The sequence below is a fragment of the Pteronotus mesoamericanus genome, unplaced genomic scaffold (assembly GCF_021234165.1).
Source record: "Pteronotus mesoamericanus isolate MK-2021 breed Mesoamerican mustached bat unplaced genomic scaffold, CSHL_Meso_final contig_24, whole genome shotgun sequence".
NCBI classification, from domain to species: Eukaryota; Metazoa; Chordata; class Mammalia; order Chiroptera; family Mormoopidae; genus Pteronotus; species Pteronotus mesoamericanus.
The window spans coordinates 18,160,835-18,177,762 of record NW_026555100.1 but is presented as its reverse complement, the minus strand read 5'-3'; the positions used below and the strand labels follow the sequence as shown (position 1 = coordinate 18,177,762).

The 16,928-nt window shown below is 35.1% G+C and overlaps 1 protein-coding gene across 1 annotated transcript in view; it reads left to right on the top strand.

Annotated features, from left to right (window-relative positions):
* UBE2D1 (ubiquitin conjugating enzyme E2 D1) overlaps positions 1-12,153 on the top strand; it is a 36,755-nt gene extending 24,602 nt beyond the window's left edge. Inside the window, exons 2-7 of the mRNA XM_054572765.1 lie at positions 15-78; positions 171-202; positions 2,181-2,258; positions 3,570-3,675; positions 9,177-9,270; positions 10,016-12,153. Coding sequence (XP_054428740.1) covers positions 15-78; positions 171-202; positions 2,181-2,258; positions 3,570-3,675; positions 9,177-9,270; positions 10,016-10,061 — 420 coding nt within the window. The 3' untranslated portion in view covers positions 10,062-12,153. The remainder of the gene's footprint in view (positions 1-14; positions 79-170; positions 203-2,180; positions 2,259-3,569; positions 3,676-9,176; positions 9,271-10,015) is intronic.
* Positions 12,154-16,928: the final 4,775 nt, after the last annotated feature.

The following is a 16,928-nucleotide window of genomic DNA, read 5'->3' as shown; positions in this document are numbered from 1 at the left end:
TTGTTTTACTTCAGGAATTAAGTGACCTGCAACGTGACCCACCTGCTCACTGTTCAGCTGGACCTGTGGGAGATGACTGTAAGCTTTGCTTTATTGCTAGCATTATGCTACCATTAATAGTAGAGGTTTGAACATTTGTTAATGACTCCAAACTCCTTTGTTTGTTTCAGTGTTCCACTGGCAAGCTACTATTATGGGGCCTGTAAGTATGATTCATATATATGAAATTAATCCCTTCAGCCATACTTCATTTTTGCCATTTCACCTTTGATCAGATGTTTGTGGCTAAGGTTGAATTTTCTTGTATCTGAATCACTCAGGAAGCAAAATGTGATTAAAGGGTTTATGATAATTTTCTACAGCGCTGATGGCAAATATTTGCTAGGATCATTGGGATGTGTTTTCCTTTGCCAAATCCTTGATCATGACACATAGGAATGGATCACCTACAATTTGAAAGCAGACTGTGTGTTTCTTAAACACAAAAAGCCAGTTCATAACTAAGCATCATTACTTTCACATCAAGGGTTTTAGTAGGTCAGAAATAAGCCTGATTAACCCAATAATGGAATACCTACAAGTAACATGTACCAGTTTGCAGTAAGTTTCATCTCTTCCTATTTGTGAGAGAGAACTGATAAAATATTTCAATGGGTCTTTCTTTGCTACCTCTTGAGATTGCTGCTTTTAGTTTTGTTGGACTGTCCTGACTTTAAAATTACCTGCTATGAGTGGCTTCTCTTAACACTTGCTACCTTTGTTAAGATTATTTCTTTCCACACCAGAGAGGCAGTTATCGCTAGAATGAGGCTTTCCTTCCTATGAGCAAAAATCTGATTCAAAAGAATGAACAGCTCACATCTACTTTCTGGGAAACATAGTAACATGTGTCTGTGAACATCATCCTCTCCTCCCTCCCCCAAAAGAGCTTTGTCTTAAGCCATAAAGTTCTTAATCGTATTGTTTCATGTTTAACTTATAAAACAAAAACAGTTCTTGAATTTTCAGAGCAGGAGTCCTGAGCAAGTATCTCAATTACTAAATTGTTAAGTTAGCCTTTTAAAGGGTAAAATGCAACTTATTTATTTAAATGACAATGTTTAATAAGAATGTAGTTATTTGTTTTTCATGCTAATAAGAACTTTCAAAATACTATAATTTAAAGGCCCATCCTTACCACTTGAATTATATCCCTTCAAAAATATTTCTTAGGTGAATTACATGTAGCAAGTGGTTACAATTGTTACTCATACCACCTTTATTTTAATAATGTAAATATGTCACTCTGTAGTGTCATTTGAAGATCTAAACAGACCATGACTGTTAATTGTAATTTACTTATGTTTCTACATTCCTTGTAATTTTTGATGATCTAGAATTAAGCAATACATATAGCAAGAAAAATTATACAGTGCAGTCCTCTAATATATATACAGAAACTTAAAAGGAAGTAATGATAGTCTTGCTATTACAACCAAAATGTTAATATAACATGATAAATTTAATTAAATATAAAGGAATTAAAATATAATTTTAGGTAATTTTGTTACCTTTAAAAATTATCTTTTTTTCCTTGCTTGTAACATTATATTTTCTGATTGCTGTAAAGACACCTGGCCAAATTTAAATTCTTCTTGTTGATTCTTAATTTGATAATTCTATGAATATTAAATTTATTAGTTTTATTTGGGGCTTTTTTGCATTTTTCACATTATTCTATAAGCTAGTACTGGGTGAAGATTTGAGGTCTAAATTGTGTAATAGTGCCCCTTAGCCTTTCCTTTTCATAACTTGTTCTCTTCAGTTCATCTCCATTCTTGCCCCTTAAAAGACCATCAGAACTTAAGATTCATAAATAAGAAAGTAAACACTAGCCCTAGCCTTGTTTTTCATACTAATTACTACTGCAGATAATTACTCTTTTGTCACAGTAGTCTTGTGTGTATACTGATGTTTAAAAATTGGTACTTGTAAATGGATTTGTTTGGGCAAATCATACCACTGTGTGTTTCCTATTTTTTACCTGTTTTAAATTCTGTGATGTTGACATAATTTGAACTTATGACAAAATGATGGCATGTTTTTCAAACTGATATATTTTTAGGGGAGAAGGGGAATAATTTTAGGTTAGCAAATAAATGTAGTGATCAAACACTGATGCACGTGTTTTGTAATTTCAGCCCGATAGCGCGTATCAAGGCGGAGTCTTCTTTCTCACTGTCCATTTCCCGACAGACTATCCTTTTAAACCACCAAAGGTATTTTTATTTTTATGATTGATGTGATTCCTATGTCAGGGATCTATCAAGAGATATTTTTAGGATGTCCAAGACAGGTTAGCATGTTCAACTGCTCTGTAAAACTATTAAGTCTAAAATATTTTCTTACTCAAATATTGTATTATATTTGTAAAACAAAAAGCAGTATCTGTTATGCTATAAATTGGATTCCTTACTTTCATTTCCTCTTCATTAAGATTTCTGTAGTTTGGATTTTATGGTCAAGAATCTGACTTTCCCATTTAGGGAATTATCTTTCCAAAGTTAACTTTTTTTTCTCAGTGTTAAGCTTTCAACAAGCATCTATTGAATCCCTACCATGTTCTGTTACATTGGAGAATACAAAAGTAAATAAGACCCAGCCCCTGTACTTGCTGTGGTGTGAGATATAAAACCATATTCCTAGCCAATTTAATTTCGATTAGATCTAAAGAGGAAGCATAATGGGGATATCAGGAGGGAGGAAATCATTAACAAATTCTGTCATTGAGGAAATTTTTTTTTTATTTAATTTTTTATTTTTTCAAATTATAAGAGAAAGTTTATTTAGAAAGTTACGGAGGTAGCAGAAGTGAGCCGGCTGGGGTAAGCAGGCTCAGGAAACAAGCTGCCGAAGCAGAAGGGCCCTTGGAGCTGACGAGGGGGAAAGGCAGAGGTAACCGACCTGGCGGCAGAGGAGGAGGGGCGGGAAGGGTGTGGGCATGTCCCCGAGACGGCCAGTGTATAGGAGTAATCATTTTAGAGTTTTAGAAACACCTTAATGACATTATATATATATGAAACAGTAGAACCCCAACTCTTGTGGACGACTAGGACTCCTTTTGGGTTTCTTAGGACAGGTCACAGGCTGAAGCCCCTTAGCTTTTCCCTAGAACAGAGTCAGCCCCTAATTTTAGAGCCTAGTGTCACTACCAGGTGTCACTGATAATCAAATTAAGAAAAGGATTACTTTGAAGGACCATCAAAGTCATGGTTAATTACTTCGGGTGCTACTCAGCCAGTCATACGCGCTCTTACAGACTTATTGTTTTCACTGTCCAAAAATATTTCTCAGTTTCTTGCTGGGGCAGGGGGAAGGCGGGGAGTGGGGAAATGGACTATCTGCTTTCACATTCCCAGTGGCTAAAACTGTGTGTGCACAAAGTAGTTGCTCATTCAGTTTGCCTCGAATACATTTCTCTATTACGGTCATGTAAAACTGAAGACATTTCACCCTAAAGCAGATTGGGTCTGCTTTGTTCATTGTTCATGGATTGTCATATTTTTTTTTTTTGCTTTGTTTATATTTAGATTGCTTTCACAACAAAAATTTACCATCCAAACATAAACAGTAATGGAAGTATTTGTCTTGATATCCTGAGGTCGCAATGGTCACCAGCTCTGACTGTATCAAAAGGTAATTTCATTTATCAGATATATAATAGTAGATAATAGCGAGACAGGAAAAATACAGCAGAAGTATCTAAGGACCAAAGTTTTAAAAAAACAATCCACTGTGTTTTTTCCTCCTTTGATTTTGCTTTGCTTCCATAGCTCTTATATGTATTCTCTGAGCTTTCAGTAGTTAGCTTGGTTGCAGGGTATTGGTGGGCAAATCTAAATGCTGAAATAAGAGTTAGAGCTAGAAATTGGGGGATAAGCCTCTTGACATTTTACCCTTTAGTTCTGGCTTTATATTTAAAAGAGAGCGAAAAAGAGACAGAAGTCAATACAGTCATACTCTGGTACTCGTCAGCTTCAGAACTCGTCAAACCCTATACTTGTCACATTTTGATGAGAAAAAAAAATGTTTCAGTGCTTGGCGCTTGCGGGGGACTTGTCACACTTGCTAGAACTTGTATGAGTCACAGCACCACCCTGCATGAGAAAATGCTTCATCACTCATCACTTGCTTAGTAATTGTTGGTCTTAGCACTTGTCACAAGTCCTGGAGTGAATCAGCGGCGAGTACCGAGGTACCACTGTATATGATTTTAAGGCCAGTCATCCCATTTATTAAATGGAATTATTAACATAATAATTAAAGTTTACATCTGTCTTCATTTAAGAAGAAATTATCAGATTAGGCTAATAAAATAAATGATTTGAAATGAAAGACGTATCTGACACTTTAGAATAATGCAGTACATATAACATTACTCTAAACCAGCGATTTTCAGCCTTTTTGATCTTATGGCACACATAAACTGATTGCTAAAATTCTGTGGCACACCGAAAAATATATTTTTTCCCATCTGACCAAAAAAATAGGTGTATGAGAGGGAACTGCCCCAACACCCGGAGTTATCTTCGGAGGGCAGGCCCCTGTCTCACAGGCTTCCCTGCTAGATGAGTGCCCTGGGGACCCATCTGTGTCAGTGCACCGGCTGGTGGCGTGAGAGGCCGCGTTTGGCTTTAGTGAATTTTTTTTTTGAAGACTCTTTGTATGCATTTGCCCATTTCGTGATGGGAGATTTATGAGCACACCTGCCCACACTATACTAAGCATTCAGCAATTTCTGACCCAAAATGGTATGACTCCTGTGCCCCACATTCCCTGTTTACACAGTTGATCTTGCCCCAAGCCACCTTTTTTTGTTTCCTGGTGAAAAAAGTCCTCAAAGGGAAACATTTTGCCCATATGGAAGAGGCGAAACAAAACATGGCAGAAGCACTAAAAGTCAAAATTGATGAGCTCAAAAACTGTTTTGAGCAGTGTAATAAACATCTTGCTAGGTGTATTGCCTCAGATGGAAAGTACTTTGAAGGTGACTTAAGTATAAACATGTAAGAGTAAATATACACTTTTTTATAAATAAATTCCATTTTTTGGGGGGGGTCCCCCTTGTAATTTTGATCATTCACACTGGACAGTTATCATGTTGGCTCTTGTCATTTTTGTATTTGACAGCCTAAGGGAAAGGAAGTCAGTGCTCCTGACTGAATAGTCGGGTATTGCCTGGTTTAAAAATTCTTGCAGAACATCAGTGTGCCTCTTGCTGGTACACCAGTTGAAAATTGCTGCTCTAAACTTTGAATAATCAGTAGTATCATCATAATGATTGAAACATACTCCATGTGTATTCCTAATTTCCAATAATCTGTAACATTGTTCTTTGGTAAATTATCAGATGTGTACATCTGAAGCCATTTTTGGTTTTTTAGCCGATACTATTTGCTGTGCCAGCCCTCTTAATTCATGTCTTGTTTCTCTAACAGAAGGGAACCTGACAGTTGGAAAATATTGTTTTGACTTAGAAGCATTTGTCCCTGAAGTAACTTAAGAGTTTTTCCTTTTTATGAAATTTAAGAAAATTGTTTTTTGCTTAAAGAATTCAGGGAGGGATCCATGGTCATTAAAAAAAAAACATTTTTAGATAAATGCTGTGTGAACATATAACTTGTTTTTTAAAGTGATAAGTTTTAAAGACTATACTTTCAGGACTCATTTCTCTACTTCATTGAAAATGATGAGGTTTAGCCATGGCTGGTGAGGCTCAGTTGGTTGAGCATCGTCCAGCAAAGAGAAAGGTCGCCAGTTTGATTCCCGGTCAGGGCACCTACCTGGGTTGTGGGTTCCATCCCCAGTTGGGGTGCAGGTGAGAGGCAACCAATTGATGTTTCTCTCCCTTTCTTTCTCCCTCCTTTCCCCTCTCTTTAAAAGTAAATAAATAAAATCTTTTAAAAATGATGAGTATAGGAAACAGTCTACAGCCCTAATTATTTCAAGTACTAGGTAAGTAATAGCCCTTTAGGTCAGTTACTTGTGAATGACAGTTTTTCTGACCTAAAATGTTTGCATAAAATGTTCATGTAGATTCTAGTGTCCTTTCAAAAAATCTTTCACATAGTGTACCTGTTAGGCACTACGTGTGTTACAGATGGGGAAAGATACCCGAGTTAAGAGGCTTTCTCCCCTGCCTCAGGCCTTGTCTCACTCACAAGACAGAATTCAAGTGAGAGACAAACAAGTATATGAGACAGCAAGTTTATTTATGAAATATATACGGGCACAAACCTTGCAAGCAGGCAACCAGCTAGTCTAAATGCCCCACATACAGAGGAAAGAAAGTTGTTAATAAGTTTTTTAGTATGTTAGTGAGTTTGTTCTATACACTTGAGCTGAGGCTACAAATGGGTACTTAGCAGCCAGCTGATCGAAGTATGCCAAGTGTTGCTGGCTCAGAGGTTATATATCTTAGCCAGCTTCCAGGTACCCCTCCTCCCCCTACCTTGGGAGTAGTGTACAGCTACAAAGGCTTGTTTTCTCAGTCAGTAAAGGCTCTTTGTCTTAGCAAAATTGTTATAGAATCTCCTTTTCCCAGCATAGAATCTCAAGGACTACCCCCCTTCTCATACTATTCCTTCCTGTGATCTTCGGGACACCTACCAGTCTTAGTGAGATTATCACCAAAGTCTCCCTTTCTTAGCACAGCCTCAAGGACTCCCCTTTCCCCTGCCCTGTTTTTGCTTGTGATGCTCAGGACACCTGGCAGTCTTTTCAAGCTGAGCTGAGAACTGCTGAGTTAATTGGTGAGACATGTCTTTCTTTTGTTTCTAGTCTCTTGTATTAAGTTCTTGTTAGATTGTAATGGTTAGGACCCTGCCTTTATTTCCTCTTTGGCCGCTCATTTGTAGCTGCTACCCAACACATGCAGGAAAGATTCCGTGTCAAAGGGTTATTCAGATTCATGTATTGTTCCTGGAATGGTATCACTAAGTAGAATTCATTTGGCGTAAGCAGCTAAGTACTTACACTTGTAAAAGAAATGGCAGACTGCCAGATGTTGAGCTCTTGTCTTCTGACATTGGTAGCTTTTTATAAAGAATAATTAGCATTATTGCCTTCCGGTAACTGTCCTTTAAGAACAGTTTCAAATAGCCTTGATTTTCTCATCTGTAAAACGGGGATTATAATAATATTACCATATAGGATCCCTAGGCCCTTGGCACATATAAGCACTCAAATATTCAAATGAATGTCAACATTCCTTTTTCTTTGTCTTAAAACATTTGAATTGTGTGCTTAATAGTGAAAGCAGGGCCAGTGGCTCTGAGCATCAGCACTGGGGAGATGAGGAATTTGCCTCTTTCTTATTTTGTAAGGTTGCTTATACTTGTTACCTAAAATAAAGGTATTTTAAATGTCTTATTTTGATTTTTTGGTCAGTTTAGTTGGGAATCTTTCTGACAACTTGAGCCAGATAATCACGCTTTAATATACCATGGAAGATAAGGAAGGTGAATTAAATAAGAATTAAATATTAGTTTTAACATTAGTGTCCTTTGTACCCCTTTTCCGTGTCATCTAAGAATCAGCTTTGCTTTATAAATTTACCTGTGGATTTTTAAGATTAGGAAAAGATAAAGGAACATAGTAAGTGAAGCCGAAGATGGAAGGTTATTCCAGAAATTCCATGGACCCCCTTAGAAGTGGTGATGTGAATTAAAGTGGAGTCCTTGTTCTGTCTTTTTTCAGATACTTAGATTTTTTTGTGTGTGTGTAGCTATTTGCATTAGTGTTTTGATACAATGTGGCAAGAAACAATTACGTTTAGAATTTTTATCAATGTTTTAAAATATTCAAGTTATATAGACTATTCACATTATTTTCACATGCAGGCACTATATATAATGTACATGGAATAAAAGAGTCATTGAAAAACATCTTAACAAATTTTCCTTCTTTGTAGATAATCTATAGCACTAGGCCAGAGTAAAAAAAGCACATGAGCACAGTGCCCAAATGTTTTGGGCTGTTAACTATAATTGGGTTGCTTTATTTTAGATTGATTAGAACACAGATTTTCTGCATTTCAATACAGGGTCTGGCACAAATAACCTCCCTTTTTTATTACAAAATCATAAGCGTGTAATTCTGTAACATAACAATATCACACTCAAGCACACTATATGACATTTTAGGTGAAATGTTCAAATTAAAACTATAAATTAATACACCCATATTATTACCCTGCCAACCACACTCAAGCAGGCCTTCTGCTGGACCCTGTAGAATGAAAAATGAACAGTTTTCTCATTAAAGTACAAAAGTATCTCTAAGAGACATCTAAAGTTAGGAAATCATTCTAATAAGTTTTTGATTATGTACAATTTGGGATGTGTGTATGTGTTACCAAAAATGTTTTTGTAGAGAATTCTTGAGTTGAAAGGTTATAATAGCTACTGCAGACATTCACATGTTTAAAAAAACTTTTTTATTTAATTATTTTTAGAGAACGGGAAAAGGAGGGAGGGAGGGGGAAACATCAATATGTGAGAAAAATATTGATCGGTTGCCTCTCACACACACCCTGATGGGACCACGCAGGCATGTGCCCTGACCCAAAAGTGAACCAGCGATCTTTCATTTTGGGGGATGACGCCCAGCCAACTGAGCCACACTGGTCAGAGTGAGGTTCACTTTTTTTCCCAAAGATTTCACTTGTTTACTTTTAGAGAGAAGGGAACGGAGGGACATAGAGATGGAGAGAAGCATAGATGTGTGAGAGAAACGTTGATCAGTTGCCCTTCACACGCCCCCATCCAGGGACCTGGCCCGCAACCCAGGCGTGTGCCCTAACCGGGAGCTGAACTGGTGACCTTCCAGCCCGCGGGACTGTGCTCCGCCCACTGAGCCGCAGGAGCCGGGGCCACGTTTTTTAAATAAATAAAAATTCAAATAGAATTAAAAACGTTAAACATTATAATAATTTTGTTTTACATACATTGTATGGTAATTTTATAATTTTAAACATTAAAAATACTTGCTACCAGCTGTAGTCCAAAGTGTAATTTAATGTGTTCACTTTGTTTTCTTTATAAGTTTGTTGCCTATATCCAATGATTATTTTTACATATGTAATTGTATAAATAAGAAAGGTCATTATCTAATATGCTGTTCTCTTTTAAATCTAGTTTTATTGTCCATATGTTCTCTACTTTGTGATCCTAATCCAGACGACCCCTTAGTACCAGATATTGCACAAATCTATAAATCAGACAAAGAAAAGTAAGTGTCTACTTATATTTATTTCTGTCTGGGTACATTTCTTTGTAGTCTACCAAAATAGCTGTATGACCAATATATTTAATTAGTACATTTAGTTATGCTTATTATACTTAACACTAAGTTTATTTTTCTTTCCAGTGGAGTAAACCTTTCTTTTTAAATCCTATTAGTCTTTTTTACAAAAAAATCTTGTTCCTTTTCTCATACTAATTTTTTTTACTTTTTAATACTGCATGCTTTGCATTTACACAGTTTGTCATGTTTTTGGTAGAAAAGAACTATATATAATTCTAGAGAGTAAACTAAAAATTAAAAAAATTGATAATTGGGAAGTATTGGATATTATATTCCTTATCTTTTCCCAGGAAGAGAAGTTATCTATCCCTAAACCCCCCAAACTGACCTAGTTTTCATGCTGCTTCATCTTGCTGGTATCATTGATTCATTTGCAGCTTATAAATAATGCTCATTGCCTTTTATAGATTTTTATTCCAAATTACTTGTTTCATTTTGTTGTTTATAATTTAGGTATGTTTTCATGCAGGTTGTAGAGAAACCCATCAGTTAAAAAATAATTTAAATTTTTTGTTTTATTTGTGCATAAGGCTAAGTCACAGTAACCCAATAATTGATATATGTGTGATTATTGCAGTTAAGAATAAGAAGGTAGAGTATACTTTTTAATATAGATATCTAAAAGGTTCGATTTGTATGTTTTTACTATATTCTTTTTGTATGTCTACAGATACAACAGACACGCAAGAGAATGGACTCAGAAATATGCAATGTAAAATCAAAAAATTTTTCATATATACCAGAGTACTGTAAAATCTAGGTTTTTTTCAATATCAGCAGTAAATTGAGCACTGTTTACTGTTTCATTGTACCATGAAATCCTTTGATTTTTATCCATTTTAAATGTATTTCTGAAGCAAGACAAAACAAACTTCCAAAAATACCCTTAAGACTGTGATGAGAGCATTTATCATTTTGTATGCATTGAGAAAGACATTTATTATGGTTTTTAAGATCCTTGGACATCTGCGTCTTCAGCTTACAAGATCTACAATGCATCTGAAAAGCAACCAAATTATTTTTTTGCTGAAACTAGATGTTTTTACATGAGAAATACTGTATGTGCTGTCTGTGTTGTCAGTTTTATAAATCTGTATTCAGATTTCATTCTTTGTTAGCTCACTTTATAATTTGTATTTTTTTACTGTATAGACTAAATGTATTCTATTTACATGTATGTCAAGTCATTACTTTTTTCCTGTGAACAGTATTGAAAAAACCGAACAGCTGATAATTAAATGAATTAACTGTCTGTCTCCCTTGTCCTAGGGTATTCTGTAGATCAGTTGCCGATTTCTTAAACCTGAATGATCTTTACACTGTAATTCTCATTATACTGATTATGGAGAAACACTTGTTTTAATTTTATTATACTTGACTTAACTTTATTGCAATGTGAATTAATTGCACTGCTAAGTAGGAAGATGTGTAACTTTTATTTGTTGCTATTCACGTTTGAATTTTTTTCTGTATAGGCAATATCACCATGACACCTTTTACAGATCTAAATGTAGCTTTTCCGTATAAATAAAATGCTTTTTCTACTATTTGTCTTGATTACTTAAAAAGATTAAAAAATACTTTATAAGTAAGGATCGTAATTCTGTGTTAAATTTTGCATGAAAATTAATTCCAAACTGTGAGACTGAGGTCTGTTGATTTGGCTAAGTAATCACCATTAATTATATAAATTTTATTGCTTTAGGTTTATATCTGTTTACTAATTGTCAGTCTAAAGGATGATATACACTGGTCCCTTGTTATAGAAGAGAATTTAGAATTTGGAGGGGGGGTTTGTTTGGAGCATATCTAAAATGGATTATTTACTTAAGTACTAAGATACATGTGTATAAGGTAGTATCATCCACACTGAAGAAAAGTCTTTATAGACTTAAAGAATAATTAGGTTGATTCATTAAAATAGCACTCTAGATGTAACTGACATTGTATTTCTTCACGTTTTAAAATTTAGAATTTCTGAAATAGAATTTTAATGCTATCACAGTTTAAAAAAGAACATTCTTTTTTTTTTACTATAGAAGTTATAGAGAAAATTCTAAAATGATGCTTCCTCTGCTTTTATATATTGCCAATTCAAAGTAGTTTAAATAAGAAGGTTATCTTTGCAGATTTTAAAGAAAGCTTGAAAGCTCTAATGTTTTAACTTTGGAAAAATACATCTCTAATTATTAGCATGCTTATTACCAAACTTGAGTGAGTGTCATTTCTAAGAAGAGTTGTAGTTCTTCTGATTATTGCAGTAGCTGTATAAGTGTGCAAGACTCTGTGATGGGTGTAGTCATTAGCAAAGCATTTAAATCACTGAAGTATTTTATCATGGTTCATTATTATTAAATTGCAGAATAACCGTTGTTAGAAAATGTGTTTTTATAAATGAATGTAAAATAATTAAATGAATTGTGAAATGGATGTTTATGAAAATATAGGTTTAAAAAGTAATTATATTAAGTGATGTCTTGAAACAGCCATATCATGAAAAACACTACTTTACTAGCTATATTATTATAAGCTACATTCTCCCAGAATTTGGACACTCAACAACATTAGATTTTAGTATTTAGTATATTTTGATAGTGAAGGGTTTTGGTTCATGAATATCTTTCACTTTTTTATAAACTTTCATTTGTGTGGCATTTATTTTTGGAAGTGTCCCTTTTTTTCTTTATTAAAGTTTTTGAAACTTGCCTAACTCTTGTTTGCCTTTGCTTACATCCGAACTGTATAGCCAGACTCCTGAGGACTAAACACAAGTTCTTAACTCACCTCTTCAGGGTTCATTGGTGGCATAATGATCGGTCAAATCGCCATTTGGGTATGTTGTTTTTGCTTAATTCTAACAAAGAGTACATCAGTTAACTTTTATAACTGTAAATCCCAAGCCAGGGGCCTTCCTCTACAGTTTAACCATTAACTTAAGGACCTCCTTGGAGTGGGGGAAATGGTTGGTCTTTTGGAGATTTAGTAAAAGGCAAAAGATTTATACAATCTGAAGAGAAACCAGAGTATATTCTTGGAGATTTAGGATCCTACTGAAGTTATGGATGCTTCAAGATGTAGTTGGAAACTATTCAAATTGGATTCTTGTAATTGCCACGTACAATCAAATCAGTAATACAGGGTGTGAGGGCAACTATCCTCATCCCCCAACTATCTCAAAAGCATAGGATTCATGAACTAGGTTTTACACATGCCTATGTAAATCATGTTATTAACTTTTGCTTTATTTTCCCCATCCCCCACACCCCACCCGTCCATAAACTCTGTTGAAAAATAATTTTTTGTAAATCAGCTACTTACCAATTTCAAAGGATCAAAAGGTATTTAAGTAAGGAACACACAAAGACAGCACACAAGGGCAACCCTGAGGATTAATATTTAAAAGAGTGACTTTTTGATAGAAACAATGCCACATAAAGTTTTTCATTACGCTTGTTACAATGATCTGCCTGTCTTTGTATATGATTCAATCATTAATGTTTCACAGGATCCTGTTCTCTCACAGTTCTGTATTTTTTAAGTAATTTTTAATTTTTTAAGTACAGTTGATATACAATATTTTATTGGTTTTAGGCATATAACCCAGTAATTAGACATATAACTTACAAAGTGATCACCCAAATAAATCGTTTTAAAATAGAAACACTGGGCACGTTCTTGGTCCTGAGGCTATTTATATCATGTTTATTTATTGGTAGTTAACGTGATAGGGACTCCAAGTCCAGTCCAGTGAATGATTTAAAATTTGAGTTCCGCAGTAGAATCGTCAGTTTTGTGACTCTTTCTTGTTAGGACCAGCTCTGCAGGATGTGATTGATGCTTTAGCCGTGACCACGTAAGCGGAGCTGCAGTGTATGCACTCCAATGGTTGAAGTTGGTCTGTTAAGATACAACAGAGTACTGCTTTTTCAAAAAGTTTGTTTACAACTTTTAAATGATTATTACTAGAACACAAATAGGAGTTTTTAGAGTTCAGTTCTATCCCTCTTTTACTGCACACTAGAACTTTCAAAATTTTTTTTCTTTAAAGCAGAAGTCTAATTGCAATTTTTAAGCCCTAAAATGTAATGCAGGTTATTTGTGAAAGTTTTCATTTTTTATAGTGCTTCTCTTTTACTGTTAATGACCGTTGCATGGTACAAATAAAGCAGCAGGTAGAGTCATCTGATTTCCCTTGTGGAAAATCCTATGCTTAGTCTTTTCTACCTTTTTTTTTTTTTTTTTTTTTGGTACTGAGTGATAGTTGCAAACTCTTATTGAACTGTATAGTTGATAAGCTTTCACTAGGAATTTTTCTGGTAGTGCTGGTAACTGAAAACTTGTGGATAGCTGATGTTTTTGGTTGTAGGAATAAGTTGTAATGCATTAGTTTTGGTGACAACCTAATAGTGTTATATCAATTATTTGTATTATGTCACGTTGATACTTCTGCTCCAGTTGTCCTGTTATACCAATAATGTGGTTTCAAATTATAAATGTGAACTGAACTAATAGGAAAAGGGAATATTTGCCTAAAAGGAATAGCATTTGGGGGCATTTTTGTAGAATAAGATACATTTAGTTACATTTCTTCAAGAATTTATTTTAACACTCTTGTTATATTCTGCTGTTGTATAGGGAGGCATGTGCCTTTCTTCAGGAAGAACTTGCTTTTATTATACTGAGCTGTGTTTTCCCCATATAATTTACTGATTTTGTTAAGATTTCAGTGCAAAAGATCAGTGTAAGTTGTATATGAAATATTTTATTGCTAGCTCTTAATATATGTAAATATAAATATACATATGGGAACAGATAGCACCAGTTGTGTTATCACTTCTGATACACTTGTTTCGGCAGTCCCATGCCCCCCCACACATTCAGTGCCTCTGTAGAAGAATTCATAAGACTAAGCATATGGTCATACTCAGTTAAGATTTATTACAGTTACACAGCAAAGCTACACAGCTGGATGGATCAGTAACAGGACTAGAGATGAGGCCGAGTCTGTATGAACACATGTGCAGGCTTCCTGTGTTCTCTCTGAAGAGGCCACACACAGTGCACTCTTCCTCCAGCAGTGAAATACAGTAACACGGGCACAGTCTTCCTGTCTAGGAAAGTGTTTGAAATGCAGAGTGCAGGGTTTTTACCGGGGGCCAAACCACATGGGCACCTTTTGCCCTTCAAAATTCTAGTCTCCCAGAAGAAAAGCAGGTGTCTCTCATAAATCACATTATTTAAAAAGTCTAATCAGCACAGCAGACACAATATGACATAGTGAACGTTGCAAAAGCCAACTTCCTAGATGCCAGCTGAGGGCCAGCCAGGTGAGCAAGGCCTTCTAAGGTCAGGTCTGCACCATTTGTGGAAGAGACTAATCTTTCCCTTTGGATGGTCTTGGTGCCCTGTCAAAATCAACTAACCATGGAGGTTTATTTCTGGACTCTCATTTCTCTACACCTTATGCTAGACCAAACTATATTGATTACTGTAGCTTTGCAGTAACTCGAAATTGGAAGGTGTGAGTCTTCCAACTTTGTTGTTCTTTTACAATATTGTTTTGATTATTTATGTCTCTTGGGATTCCAAATGTATTTTAGGATCAGCTTTTCCACTTGCTGAGATTTCGATTGGGGATTGTATTAAATCTATAGAGCAGTTTTGGTAAAGTTGACATCTTTTGTTCTGGTTATATATTGCTGAAGCACAAACCACCACAAACTAAGTGGTGTAAAAGAACACTCATTTTATATGTTCATGGATTCTCTTGGGTCAAGAATTAGGAATAGGGCCCTGGCCGGTGTGGCTCAGTGGATTGAGCACCAGCCTACAAACCAAAAGGTTGCTGGTTTGATTCCCAGTCAGGGCACATGTCTGGATTGTGGGCCAGGTTCCCAGTTGGGGGCATGTGAGAGGCAATTGATCACTGTTTCTCTCACACATTGATGTTTCTCTCCTACTCTTTCTCCTTCCCTTCCCCTCTCTCTAAAATAAATAAATTAAAAATCTTTAAAAAAAGAAATTAAGAATAGGGTATAGTAAGGATGGCTGGTCCATTCCCTGAAACTTAGGGCCTCTGCTGGGGATGATTTAAATGGCTGGCAGCTGAAATCTTTTGGAGGCTTCTTCACGCCAGTGTTGGCACCTAGACAAGTATCATCTAATGGAACACTTAGTAAAAACCTTTTATATGGGCTTGAGCTTCTCACAACAGGGCAGCTGTAAGAGGGAGCATCTGGAGAGCAATTGTTCCAAGAGAATGAGGAGAAAGCTGCATGACTTTACAGGGTATAGCCTTTGAGGTACACAGTGTCACTTCTGTGTCACTGAAGCAGTCACAAGTTCCCTCAAATTCAAGGGAGGGGGATATAGCTCTCCAGTTTTCCATGGAAAAGAACTTGAGACCATCACATTTTACTCTTTCTAAGTTGTCTTTAATTTCTGATCATTTTGTAGTTTTCTATGTTGAGAGGTCTTGCACATTTTTCATTGCATTTATTCTTAAGTATCTAATTTTTTAAACCTATTATAAAAGTTATTTTCATCTCATTTTCTAGTGTGTTCTTACTATACTGAAAAACGATTTATAATATTCACCTTATATCCTGCAACCTTGCTAAATTCTCCTTTTAAAAGTTTGTAGAATTTTAAAGTTTGCTGCAGTCATAATTATGTTGCCTGAAAAATAATGATAATATCTTCATTTTCAACCTATAAGCCTCATTTCTTTTTCTTGTTGCATTAGCTATGGCCTCCTGTATCATGTTGAACAAAAATAGTGATCGCAGACATCCTTTCTTGATTTATGAGGGAAAACTTTTCATTATTTCAATATGATTTCATTATTTCAAGTATGATGTTTGTTTCATATTACTAAGTTCCCTTCTATTTTTAGGTTATTGAGCATTTTTATCACTGTTGAGTTAAATTTTTGAATTTTATTGAATGCTTTTTCTACATATATCAACATCATTGTGATTTTTATCCTTTTTCCTCTATTAAATGTCGTATAAATTGCATTAACTAATGTTCCAATGTTAAATTATCCTTACATTTCTGGACATGTCCTGATTCTGTTTGTTAATATTTTGTTGAGACTTTTTGCATCTGTGTTCATGAGAGAAGCTGGTCAGTAATTTCCTTCTTGAGTATCTCTGTCACATTTGAGATAGCTCAAAGTATGCTGGCCTCATAAAAAGAGTTGGGCAATCTTCCCTCTTTATTCTCTTGAAGAATTTGTGTAAGATTTGTTTTCTTCCCAATTTTTTGAAAAATATCCTGAAGCCATCATGCCTAGAATTTTCTTTGTGGGAAGATTTTAATAACAAATCCTATCTCTTTAATATATGTAGAACTAGACACATTTTCTTTTGTTACTCTCAGTTTTGATGTGTTTTCAAGGAATTTGTGCATTGTATCTAATTGGTATAGAGTTGTTAACGACCTATGTTTTCTTTTTTTCTTGATAATTGTTAGGAGACTATAAATTTTATTAACCTTTCAAAGTATCAACATTGGAGTTTTAGATTTTTCTACTGCATATTTGTTTTCCAATTCACTGACTTCTATACACAATTTTCTTT